The sequence below is a fragment of the Triturus cristatus genome, chromosome 6 (assembly GCF_964204655.1).
Source record: "Triturus cristatus chromosome 6, aTriCri1.1, whole genome shotgun sequence".
In the NCBI taxonomy this organism is placed as follows: domain Eukaryota; kingdom Metazoa; phylum Chordata; class Amphibia; order Caudata; family Salamandridae; genus Triturus; species Triturus cristatus.
The window spans coordinates 529,469,500-529,482,314 of record NC_140589.1 but is presented as its reverse complement, the minus strand read 5'-3'; the positions used below and the strand labels follow the sequence as shown (position 1 = coordinate 529,482,314).

General features: G+C 46.3%; 1 protein-coding gene across 2 annotated transcripts in view; it reads left to right on the top strand.

Annotated features, from left to right (window-relative positions):
* Positions 1-12,815, top strand: part of COL12A1 (collagen type XII alpha 1 chain) — a 344,609-nt gene that overhangs the window by 28,594 nt on the left and 303,200 nt on the right. For both annotated transcript variants that reach the window (XM_085610958.1, XM_085610959.1), the window contains exons 6-9: positions 1,709-1,972; positions 2,156-2,320; positions 2,435-2,608; positions 5,513-5,803. In XM_085610958.1, coding sequence (XP_085467084.1) covers positions 1,709-1,972; positions 2,156-2,320; positions 2,435-2,608; positions 5,513-5,803 — 894 coding nt within the window. The remainder of the gene's footprint in view (positions 1-1,708; positions 1,973-2,155; positions 2,321-2,434; positions 2,609-5,512; positions 5,804-12,815) is intronic.

The window sequence follows — 12,815 nt, the reverse complement described above, 5'->3', positions numbered from 1 at the left end:
AAATACGGTGGAGGTCTCTTGCCACTCTGAAACAGTTTGCAGGAGCGGCCTGAGCAAACACAAATTAACGACTTCCACTTTCTTACAAGTCAAGTCACGCGCGCTCTCTAATAACAAGCATGACACAGACAAGGAAACATAAAAGAAACCCGAGTCATATGCAGTAAGTGAGGTAGAAGCACGTACAAGGTGCATAACAATAACACACGCCGAACCGACTTTGATGGGATTAGGAAAACCGATTTGGTAAAGGATGACACGGTTACACGGACAGGTGCTCAGCAAGCAGCATGCAAGGACAGGCAGGCTTTCCATGTCTACCTGAATGAAAGGGCCCCGCTGCCTACAGTGACACAGAGGGAAGCAATTACAGAGCAAGCAAAGTCAACACAGGCAAGATGCTGACATGCCACTAGCACAACAGGCGGCTACCCATGGAAAACACTTCCCAAAGTCATCTACATAGTTTCCTGTTCCGTCGACTTTAGCATCCATGAACAATCCTTAAGTATGTCTAACACAGCTCTAATAATCTCTAAAAATATGATGTCAAGGTTGGAAATGGTAGAGCCATAGAAAATGATATTGTTGTTAGAGCTTTCTACTTAAATGTTACATAAAATGTTACTAAGTAGTCATTACAGAGCAGTGTAGATTATCGCATGAACTATAAACCTCTTAGACATTGCTCTTTATACTAAAATATTTCAAATTTCGAGATCACAAGTTCCTAAGTGTCTCACAATCATTCATTTTAATCTTGGTGAGTGTCCCTCTTCCTTTACCATGACCTCTAATGCAAGAATCGGTAAAATAACAACTTCAAATACTTGGACTTGAGAATTAATTAAGCAGTGTGCTCCAGTAATTGTGGGAGCAGGTAATTAACTACCATTATTGCCCATAGTGGTGGTCAAAAATTATTAATTAATTCTTAAGCCACAGTGCAGGTAGTTTATTTTATAATCATCGGCTTAATTTGATGGATATGGGAAAGGCTTAAAGGCACTCGATTTAAAAATGTATTGCTGGAGCTCATACAATGGATCTTCACTCTCCCCTCCTCCCCCCCCCCAAACGAAAAAAGGTTTACGCATGCCTTTTGGAGAGAAAAAAGAACATGCTCAGTGATGCTTGTGTGTCCCTGCGAGCTGCTGGAGCCTGTTAACAGCCATGGTGATATGGTTCCCTCCTTCTCCAAAGCAAAAAATGAGCGCTATCTCTTCAACCTAAAACAAAGACATAAAAAGCCAACAGACGAAAAATCAATTTCATCGCAAGGGCAATGAAATAAACAGACAAAGAACTGAAAGTCTCAGAAACCTTCTGAAGCAAACCTGTAACTCTAGATATGGAAGTCAAGGAGGATTCTAATTGACTGCCCGACTGCAAACTGTCCATTCTGGTTAGCATTAGCAATCACCTTTATTAGAATTCACAGTCGAATAGAGAACACACGTGTTATGTTTTTCAGTCTACACCAAGTATACAGAAGAATCTAGAATGCCTCTGGCATAAACCATGTAGCAATATACATCCAACAAGGACCAATATGCTTAGTGGAATGTTAGAAACAAATTTATTTTTTGCAGTAATATAGATAAGCAATATTGATAAGCTGTAACACTAAATTCTAGATGGTGTTAATGGTCAGTATAATTGACTTGGTTTTATTTCAATTCTCTTACATTTTCTTTGCTTTTCCTAGAATGCTCACTCAGTGCTGTTGCCGATGTCGTTTTTCTCGTTGACGGCTCATGGAGTGTGGGCAGGGGCAACTTCAGATTTATTCTGGACTTCATAACAGCCCTTGTATCTGCTTTCGATATCGGAGAAGACAAGACAAGGGTTGGTGTGGTCCAGTACAGCTCAGATACAAGGACTGAGTTTCAATTAAATGAATACATGCGAAAAAGTGATCTCTTATCAGCCATTAAAAGGATTCCCTACAAAGGCGGAAATACAATGACTGGTAAGACTCCCAGCATTTCAATATGATCAAACCCCTTGCATATTATTGATTAATTTTTCGTTTCTTTGAATGTGACATTTTTTTGGCGAAAATATGGATGACATCTTACTCATTATTCCTTAGGTGTGAATTAGTTTCACTATGATAATAACATTTTTTATTTTTTATTTATTTTAATGGTAGGTGACGCAATAGATTTTCTGATTGCAAATACATTTACTGAGTCTGCTGGTGCAAGAAAGGGATTTCCAAAAGTTGCCATTATCATTACTGATGGAAAATCTCAAGATGATGTTGAGATTCCAGCACGAGAGCTGCAGAATTTGGGAGTTGAAGTTTTCACCTTAGGTAAGTTATCAACACATTGTGGCGTTGTGTGCTTAAAAGGGCACAGACAGTAGATTTACTCTTAAAACACTTACATTTTTCCTCATATACTATTACTTATGCTATTGTTTACAGGTATCAAAGCAGCAGATGCCAAGGAACTGAAGCAGATGGCGTCATTGCCATCCCTAAAGCATGTCTTTAATGTGGCCAACTTTGATGGCATTGCAAATGTACAAAATGAACTCATCTCTCAGGTGTGCTCTTCGGTTGATGAACAGCTAAGTGAGCTGGTTAGCGGAGAAGAAGGTGAGAAGCTTTCAAATATTTCCAATATGTAATTTTTAAATTGAACGTTGAAATGGTTTTAGAAAACAAGCCCTGGAATTGAGAATTTGCCTTTTGCCACTACGGCCAAATCTCCAATTTGTCAGATATTCCTCTTACCCAAGTGTGCTATGATCCTTCCCTGTGGACTGGGCTTTAGCTTCACTCCAATTTACACTTTCTGCATTGTGCACATGAGGAAGAAAAGTAATTGGGGCCTCTAATCCGAGTATTGGACTGAATTGCTATCCCTTTGCAAAACCCTGTTAAATTTCTAAACTGTGCAAAAAACGCCACACCCCAAGCAATTTTCCTAAATAAAGTTTGTTAGGACAAATATGCTGATATGTACTAAAGAAAAATGCCCATTATATTCAGAGATATGCAGAGTTTAGCCCAGAATGCACAAATTCCACCAGTCATTTGCCCCTTTTTCTTGGGAATACTCAGAATCGGAGCTCCTAAGTGTCTCACAATCAATCATTTTATACCACATTTTGGGCGAGTGTCCTATTCCAATGATCATTAATACAAGCATTAGTGATAAAATTAACTTCGAATACGTGGACTTGAGAATTAATTAATTGACTGCACCCATTAAATACTTTACATAGCAGAAATGGAATTTACAAGGTGAGGTGAATACCCTACCACATTCCCCATATGGACCTTTTAGAAGATCTTGGAGGGAGATTCTAGATACTGCAACTTCTTTTTCACCTTGATTCAAGTTTGGAGTACTTACTTAATTCAGGGTAGATTATCGTCAATGATTCCACGACCCCCATGCTCATTGCCACATTGTGGTGTTCCAGTTGCCCCGAACATGCCTGGAGGCCACTTGGAATAAAGCATCCAAACCTTGAAGTATTCTATGAGGTTAATAGATTCTAAATTGCCTCAAGCTCTTTCTGTAAAGAGAACATCTTCTGGCTGAGCCTCTGAAGTCTGCAAGTGCAGTCTAGGGTGGAGTGGAGGACAACAAAGAACCAGAATCACAAAAGTCAACCACACTTAAAGGAGCGGAAGACCTGCAGAGGAGCAGAGGTAAAGCCAGAGACTGAGAAGGGTCTCTTGGTGGTCCTGTAGTCAAAACCACTGGGCAGAATAAGTTGGCCATTTTTTCTCCCCACAATATTTTGTGGGAAATCAGGATTGCTCTTTTACTCCCATTAATGCACAATGATCGCTCTATTTAGTACAATTGACAAAGCTTTCTGAAATCCTCTATTTTTGTTTGTATTTCTTCATGGTTACAGTAACCGAAGTGCTCCGAATACACTGTAACAGTATCCATTCAGAGCTCTGTGTACCCAGCATGTATGGGAGCAAAGTAAACCATTCGCCATCTGCAGCTTTCGTCTTAACAATTCAGGCTGACCAGCTAGAAAGTACTTAAAGAACACTTTTCGTTTTCAAATTCTTGGCTTATGTCATACCCCATATGGTTTCCCTCATGGGAAGCTAATGGATGCCATGGGATATGAGAATGAAAGATTGCCCTTAAAAGGCGGCTGTCATAGGTCTAGAAAAGGGCAGCATATTTAATCCTACAGAAGTCTGAATAGCTTCCAGGTGATTTGCCAGGGTACTTTTAGAAGCTTTATGTCTTTTAGCGGCTAGTTACGAGAACTTGAATGTGCAGAATTTTCAGATTTTTTTCTAAATAAAATATTGAAAACAATATCATCTTATTTAAACTGCTTTGTAGAGAGTGTGTTAGGTGTAAGTGTAAATGAAATATTACTTAAGTAACCCAATCTCCCTCTTTTAACGCCAAGGCTCATGTATCGTTTGCGTATAAACAGTTATTAAATGCTGAATCATGGGCTTCACGTCATTACGTTGTGCACAGAAAATAGGAAATGCAAGCCTGATTAAAAAGATATTCTGCTAAAAGTAAGACAATCAGCAGCACCAATCAGTGCCCCTTGTTGCATTAACACACTGCACAAGTGTTCTCTTTCTTCTCCCCTACCGTGGAAAAAATGGTTATGTAATGTTTGCGCTGTTGCAAATTTGCTCATTCAATATTCGAGCATGTGTAGACATTTTGGGAGCCTTCACAGTCCATAGAATGGGAGTCCATTTCAAATAGCTGTAAATCAGCCTGAAGCTTCTGCCTGCTGGAGTCCTCTATAAAGAGTGCATTGGTAACTCCAGCAGGCAGGCAGATCATGCTGATTTACAAGTGGGGTTCACCCAGACATGTTGGATACAGCTGAGCGGATCCATAGCGTTCTTCTGCATCTCGTTTTCCATGGATCTCGTGACTCCTATTAATGCCCTTTCACTAGTACACAGGCCCTGGGTGGGAATGGTCTCACCTCTTGCTGGTCAACACTGAACCCTTGTAATGAGACAATTATGGTCTCAGCCTAGTGGAGAGTTTTCTAGAGGTGCTCGAACCGTAATAAGACAAGGGGCTCATGTTCTTCACTGCACAAAAGATGGTGCTAGGAAAAGAGTAGGATCACCAAGAACGCCCCAGTGCTACAACAATGCATGCATTGCACATCTCTCATGATAACGGAGACAAAAACATTATCTGTATAAGAAAGGGAACACGATGTTAAAAGGACGCTTAGAGTCGAGGTGCTGATGGCAATGACCCCGATGTTGAGCATTTGATACTGATGTCTAGAGTTGCCTTGCCTTCACTTTAGGTTGCAGTATTTCTGAGTGCCTCGTTACAAGCGTGCAGTTGCAGTCTACTCTCTTGTAATTGCAATGTTTACTTGTGTGTGGAACCCTCTGCAGTTCGCAGGCGAGAAAGAACTCGTCTTTCACCGAATTTAATTGAGCATTAATATGATTGTGCTTTGATGGAACATCTGCCTCCTAAACGACTTTCCACTGATGATTGTGTTTCCAATTGCTTTGCAGCCGTCGAGCCTCCTTCAAATGTAGTTGTGACAGAGATTAGTTCAAAGTCAATGAGGCTGAGGTGGCGACCATCACCGAGCCAAGTCACAGGCTACAGGGTACAACTCATCCCTATGATAGCGGGGAGCAAGCAGCAGTCTCTGAACGTGGGCCCCCAAACCACAAGCATAAACATGAAGGACCTCTCACCGGACACAGTGTACCAGATCAATGTTTATGCAATGAAAGGACTGACAGCCAGCGAGGCAGTTACCACAATGGAAAAAACAGAGGCAGTTAAAGTGCAAGTGGGTAAGTTAGTCTTTGGAGCATTGAGGAACAGTCAGACTCAGATGCATTTAAAAGTATGTTTCAAAAGACGCAATTTTAATGTTACTCATATATCTAAACTTGGTATCTTTAACTAGAATTTCATTTATCCAAATGCATCATGCTCCTTCCTTGCCTTGCCCCTCAGACCCACCCCAAACGTAATTTAAAGATATTTTAAACCTATTTTCATCATTACTGTAGGAAATGACCATCTTTTTTGTGGTTTCCCCCAATGTTTGTCATATTTCTTCTTTTGGCATTAGAACTCTTTGCACTTTACCTCTGCCAAACAGGAGTAAAGTGTCTGTGCTCTCCCTTTAAACATGTCAAAATTGGCTTAACTCTGATTGGTGCAATTAAAATTCCTGTAAGGCAATAGTATATGGTGTTGAAATAAACATGGAAAGTGAAATGCCACCTATGGACTGCAGCACCTATTGTGCCATTCTAGTTCATAAAATGTGAAAGAATGAGTGCTGGTGCACAAAGTTCGGCTCAGAAGCCCGCAGCTGGTATTATTAAATGTTTATGTGCCCAATACCAAGGCTGCATAGTTTTGAGTCCATCTCATGCCTAATTAATAGACCACCGGAGAATCAATCTCTGCCTCCTTATCTCACTTTTGCAGGTTCCTGCTTTCTCCCTTTGTGAAGTTTTTTCTGTCTTTCACTTTCTTCTCCTTACCCCTCTTTGTGGTTTTCCCTATAGTGCTCTCGGTAAAAGTCTGATGATTTGAAATGCCAATCCCCAAAACTGAGTGCCGGTGGCCCAACCGACAACCACTGGTGCTCAATTTAAACACTGTATCATCCACTACCGAGGCAGTGAACACATGGCTTCAGGCCTACCCTGTGTAACAATGCAGCAACAGCTTGACCCCTGCTACATAGACTTGTATCAGCTACAGGCGCAACTGAAAGCCTTATTTTATTTTAATAAACATTCAATCTAATGGTGAAGTTGGATTTTATTAAATATATTGGAAATATAACTTTTAGAAAGTTACCTTTACTCTGCTTGAAGATTCTGAAAGATAATTTGCAATAGCTCTACAGCCACTGCCAGGCCTTTACTTGTTCTGAATGAGGTGTGAAAGAGGTGGGAAAACTAGCCCAGAGCAGGGAATTTAGCCTGGGAGTGTTCTTCCTCAGGCAGGAAGAGGAGTTGGCTTGGGCCATGGAACTGAATTAATTCAGAGGGACCTGCTCTATCTATCAGAAGTAAAAGTCAGGTGACACCTCGAAAGGCCCTTGCCTTTGTCCCCATAGTCATGCGTGCAACAAACCCAGTGGGAGGAAAGCTACCACAAGAACTGCTTTTGAGTGGCCTCAGATGAAAAGAGTGCTTATTACCCTGGCCACACCACTGTATGGGCACAGAGGTTCTGCATATGGGGAGAAAGGTTTCACCAGCTCGGAATTTGAGAGTGAGGGTCAATGTGGGATTGTTTGTAGTAGGGCACACAGGAACTGCTGAAAAAATGAGCTGGGTTGCCCCGATGAACTTTTATGTAATTAGTAAGGGAGTGCCTAGGAGTCGGCCAAACCTATTAGCTGGTGCCAGGAAGAAATGTGGCACCACAGGCAGCATACAGAGAACACTTTCTGAACCTGAGGAAGATTAAAAGAGAACTAGACTTGCTTTCTGTGACCCAAGAGAAGCCCTGAAGGACTAGATCTGCTCCCTCCGATACATACCCAGGACAAAGAAGAGTTCATAAAGGGTCAGTTGGCTGAACTCCTGTTTAGTTATAGGGACAAAATAAGATGCAAGAGCCGGTTTTCCTAAAGTGCCCGGTTGACCAGTAACAAATTGACTTGGGCTGGACCTTTCTGTTGGCCTTTGCCTGATATCCTGAGTGTCTCTAAGCACCTTCCCATGAGGATCTAGAGGACATAGAGGTGAACCCATGTGGTTGTTTGGGCACCAGATGAAAGTTTGGAAACTTTTGAAAAGTTTTCCTCAAGAGCACCAGAGCTTCAGTGCGATCTGCCCGAAAATGCATCCAACTGACAGTTCCAAAGTGTTTGATTGAATTTCACATTAGTCCAACCCAAAAGTCTTCACATCTCTGAAAAAATGACTAGGCCCCATTCTGCCTTTGGACTTAAAACCTTTTGAGCAAGGACATTTCCAAAACTCCAGAGCGGCAGTGGGACCAGCCTCCTTCTGGTATCTAGCTTTCAGTATCACAGCAGCGGCTCCAGTTCACTGGCATCCCACATAGGGAGTAGTTTTCTTCTCCAAAAGTGACAAAGTCCCTCTTTAATTTGGGACTTAGAAGAAATTTCAACACTTTTCTTCACAAAAGTAACTAAGTCCCTTTATTTTCACCAGGAGCAATCCACATGCTGTATCTAACCAGGGTTCCACCATAGTTGGTCTAAATTAGTAAATACTGCATAATTACTTAACACATTGCCCTAAGTTAAGCCTGTATCCTACATGGACTAAGGTTCATTTAGTGACTTGAAGGGTTTACCCTACCAAGAAGTGTTATTATTTCTTAAGGTGGGCAGTGCCCACCCCAAACATTAATCTACCTCCTTACAGTTACTAATCAAAACAGACAAATCTTCCTTGTGCACTCGCTGTCAACTGTACCCCTTCTGAAAAGAGGTCCCTTGGCTTTATTTGAGATTATCAGTTTATCTCATGGTTTATGTAACACCAGTGAATTGCCGACAGAATATCTGTTACTATTTTTAATTTTTTAAGTATTCATCACCATTTGTAATTGTTATCGACCTGCTTTGGATGCTTGTATACAGTTGAAAAGTCAATCAATCAATCACTCAATAGCTTGTAAAGTGAGGCTACTCACCCTTGAGGGTCTCAAGGTGCTGGAGGGGGTCTGGTGGTCCCTCTGGGAATATCAATCAATCAATCAGAACATTTGTAAAGTGCACTACTTACCCGTGAGGGTCTCAAGGCGCTGGAGGGTGGGGGATGCTGCTACTGCTCGAATAGCCAGGTCTTGAGGAGTCTTCTGAAGGTTAGCAGGTCCTGGGTCTGCCGTAGGGGGATGGGGAGGGTGGTCCAGGTCTTGGCGGCGAGGTGGGAGAACGATCTGCCGCCGGAGGTCGCTCTTCGGATGCGGGGGACTGTGATGAGGGCGAGGTCGGTGGAGCAGGGCTGGCGGTTGGGGGTGTAGAAGCTGAGTCGTCTGTTGAGGTATGCTGGTCCGGTGTTGTGGAGTGCCTTGTCTGCGTGGGTGAGGAGCTTGAAGGTGATCCTCTTGTTGACGGGGAGCCAGTGCAGGTCTCTCAGGTGGGGTGTGATGTGGCTGCGGTGAAGGTGATCCTCTTGTTGACGGGGAACCAGTGCAGATCTCTCAGGTGGGGTGTGATGTGGCTGCGGTGAGGGATGTCGAGGATTAGGCGTGCGGAGGCGTTTTGAATGTGTTGGAGTTTGGCAGAGGCTCCTGCATAGAGGGCGTTTCCATAGTCCAACCTGCTGCTGACGAGGGCCTGGGTGACCGTTCTTCTTCTTTCTGTGGGGATCCACCTGTAGATCTTGCGGAGCATTCGGAGGGTGTTGAAGCAGGAGGACGAGACGGCGTTGACCTGTTTTGTCATGGAGAGTAGAGTCGAGGATGAACCCTAGGTTGTGTGCGTGGTCATTGGATGTTGGAGCTGTTCCCAGTGCGGTCGGCCACCAGGAGTCGTCCCAGGCCGAGGGGGTGGAGCCGAGGTTGAGGACTTTTGTCTTGTCCGAGTTTAGCTTCAGTCGGCTGTTCTTCATCCACTCGGCGATGGCTTTCATTCCTTCGTGGAGGTTGGTTTTGGCGGTGAGGGGGTCCTTGGTGAGGGAGAGGATCAGCTGGGTGTCGTCTACATAGGAGATGATGTTGAGGTCGTGCAGTCGGGCGACTTGGGTGAGCGGTGCCATGTAGATGTTGAACAATGTTGGGCTGAGGGATGAGCCCTGGGGTACGCCACAAATGATCTTGGTGGCTTCGGAGCAGAAAGGGGGGAGGCGGATGCTCTGGGTTCTGCGGGAGAGGAAGAAGGTGGTCCAGTCCAGAGCCTTGTCTTGGATCCCAGCGCCGTGGAGGCGTGTGCGTGGGGTGCGGTGGCAGACAGTGTCGAAGGCGGCTGACAGGTCCAGGAGGATGAGGGCCGCGGTTTCTCTGTTGTCCAGCAGGGCCAAGATGTCATCGGTGGCTGCGATGAGGGCAGTTTTGGTGCTGTGGTTGCTGAGGAACCCAGACTGGGACGGGTCCAGGATGCTGTTCTCCTCGAGGTAGCGGGTCAGTTGTCTGTTGACAGTCTTCTCGATGACCTTTGCCGGGAACGGGAGCAGGAAGATGGGCTGGAAGTTCTTGAGGTCCTTGGGGTCAGCCTTGCGTTTTTTGAGTAAGGCGTTGATCTCGGAGTGCTTCCAGCTCTCCGGGAAGGTTGCTGTCTCGAAGGAGATGTTGATGGCTTTCCGGAGATGGGGTGCGATGGTGGTGCTGGCTTTGTTGAAGATGTGGTGTGGGCATGGGTCTGACGGAGATCCGGAGTGGATGGTGTTCATGATTTGGATGGTGTCGTCGTCGTTTATGTTGGTCCAGGAGAGCAGGAGGTCGGTGCGGATAGTGGCAATGGGGACGGAGGTCTCAGTGGTTGTTGGGGTGGTCGTGACGTTGAAGCTGTCGTGGATGTCAGCAATCTTGCGATGGAAGAAGGTGGCAAGGGAGTCGCACAGGTCTTGCATAGGTGGGATGTCATTGGTGTTGGAGCTGGGGTTGGAGAGTTCCTTCACGATGTTGAAGAGCTCTTTGCTGTTGTGTGTGTTGTTGTCTAGGCGGTCTTTGAAGGAGGCCCTTTTGGTGGATCTGATGAGGTGATGGTGTTTGCGGGTGGCGTTCTTGTGGGCTGCGTAGCTGTCTGGTGTCTGTTCACGGTGCCATTTCTTCTCTAGCTTTCGGCAGGTTTGCTTGGAGGCCTGGAGGTCTTCAGTGAACCAGCTGGCTTTCTTGTTGGTGTGTTTGTTGGAGGGTTTCTTGATCGGGCGAGGGTTTTGGCGCAGTTGACGATCCATTGTCTGAGGTTGTGTGCAGCGGTATCGGTGGTGTCGGCGGGTGGTCTCCGGGCGAGGGTGGTGGTTAGCTGGTCTTCGGTGACTTTGCTCCAGCAGTGGCGGGGGATCTGTTGGGTGCAGTGGTGCGTGGTGGGTTTCCGGAAGGTGAAGTGGATGCAGCGATGGTCGGTCCAGTGGAGTTCGGTGGTGTGGTTGAAGGAGAAGTGGGCGCTTGCGGAGAAGATGGTTGGCAAGGTTGTCAATCAGGGTGGTGGAGTTGTGGTCGTTGTTGTTCTCGAGGTGGAAGTTCAGGTCCACAAGAAGGATGGAGTCTGTGAAGGCGAGGGCATGTGTACTGACGAAGTCGGCGATGGAGTCGCTGAACTGTGGTCAGGGTTCGGAAGATCTGTAGACGAGGGTTCCTCTGAGGGTGGTGTTGGGATCGGTGTGGATCTGGAAGTGCAGGTGTTCGGCGGTGCTGAGGTTGTCATCGGTGTTGGTCGAAACTCTGAGAGTGTTCCTGTGGACGATGGCGATTCCTCCTTCTGCTCCGTTGGTGCTGTCCCTGCGGGTGATCTTGTAGCCGTCCGGGATGGCTATGACGATGTCGGGTGCTGAGGAGTGGTTCAGCCAGGTCTCAGTCAGGAAGGCGACAACTGGGGAGGTTGAGTCGAGTAGGTCCCAGAGTTCAACGGCATGTTTGCGGGCGGAGCGGGTGTTGAGAAGAATGCATCTGAGGTAGTTGGGTTCTTTCCCGGTGGGTGGATTTGCGGATCAGATTCTGGTGAAGCCGCAGTTCCGGCAGGAGAAGGGTCCATGTGTGCGTTTCAGGGCGGCCAGGAAGATGGTGTGTGATCGTCTGATGTTGAGTGCATGGAGGGTGCTGGCATCGTAGCGGCGTCGCGTGTCGTGGTATTCGCGGGGGCCATGGGTTCTGACGCTGGGTGCGGTCCAGGTGCGGACGGGCGCAGACGGGCTTGCCTTAGGCGTGCCCGCTGCGCAGCGGCTGCCATAAGAAGGGGAGGTGGGAGGGAGGAGCAGCTTGGAGGTGGGGGCGGACGAATGGGAGAGCGGGGGGGTGGGGCTGCAGCGTTTGGAAAAACGGGGGGGGAGGAACGGCGAAGAAGGGTACAAAAGGCAAAAGGGCACAGGGCACAGAAATATCACAAGAGGAAAAAGGAGGAATGAAGCAAAAACAACTAAACAAATACAACAAAATACAATACAATTACACTAAGGCAAAGTGTAGCGAGCGGGTGGCGGGGCCGCAGTGGACGCAGCGGCAGGAAACCACGGGAGGCGCGGCGAGAAGGCAGAGAAGGGCACAGAATAGTGCAAGAGGCAACAGAAGAAATGAAAACGAAAACAAAATAAACAAATACAACAGAAGCAATACAATACATTAAGCAACCTATGGCCTACCACTGGCCACCAGGGATGAGGCGCAGGTGGTTGCCTGCGGGTGGAGGAGGGCTTCGAACTCACGTCCGAGACAGCAGCAGCGAGCTGGGGTACACGGGCAGACAGGTGGTGCTGTTGTGGCGTGGGGAGCAATCTGCCTGTAGAAGGGTAGAATAGGATCATTTGAAGAGCCAGGCTTGAGGTCCTTCTTGAATTGGGTCAGCACCACAGATTGCCTGAGGTGGAGGGGCAGGGTGTTTCAGTTCTTGGGGGTGAGGTAGGAGAATTAAACTTCCACTGGTTCTGGTCTTGTGGATCCTGGAGACAGAGGCTAGGGCGAGTTTGGCTAAGCGGAGTTGTCTGGCGGGTACGTGGAATGCAAACAGGTGGTTTAGGTATGCTGGTCCTTCATCTTGGAGAACTTTGTAGGCATGTGCATTGATTTGGCGGTTAATTGAGAGCGATGAGTCCAGCATGATGCCGAGGTTGCTAGCGTGGCCCGTCGGGGTGGAGGAGGTACCAGAGCGGCTGGCCACCAAGAGTCGTTCCAGACAGAGGGGGCGGGTCCCATGATGAGTACTTT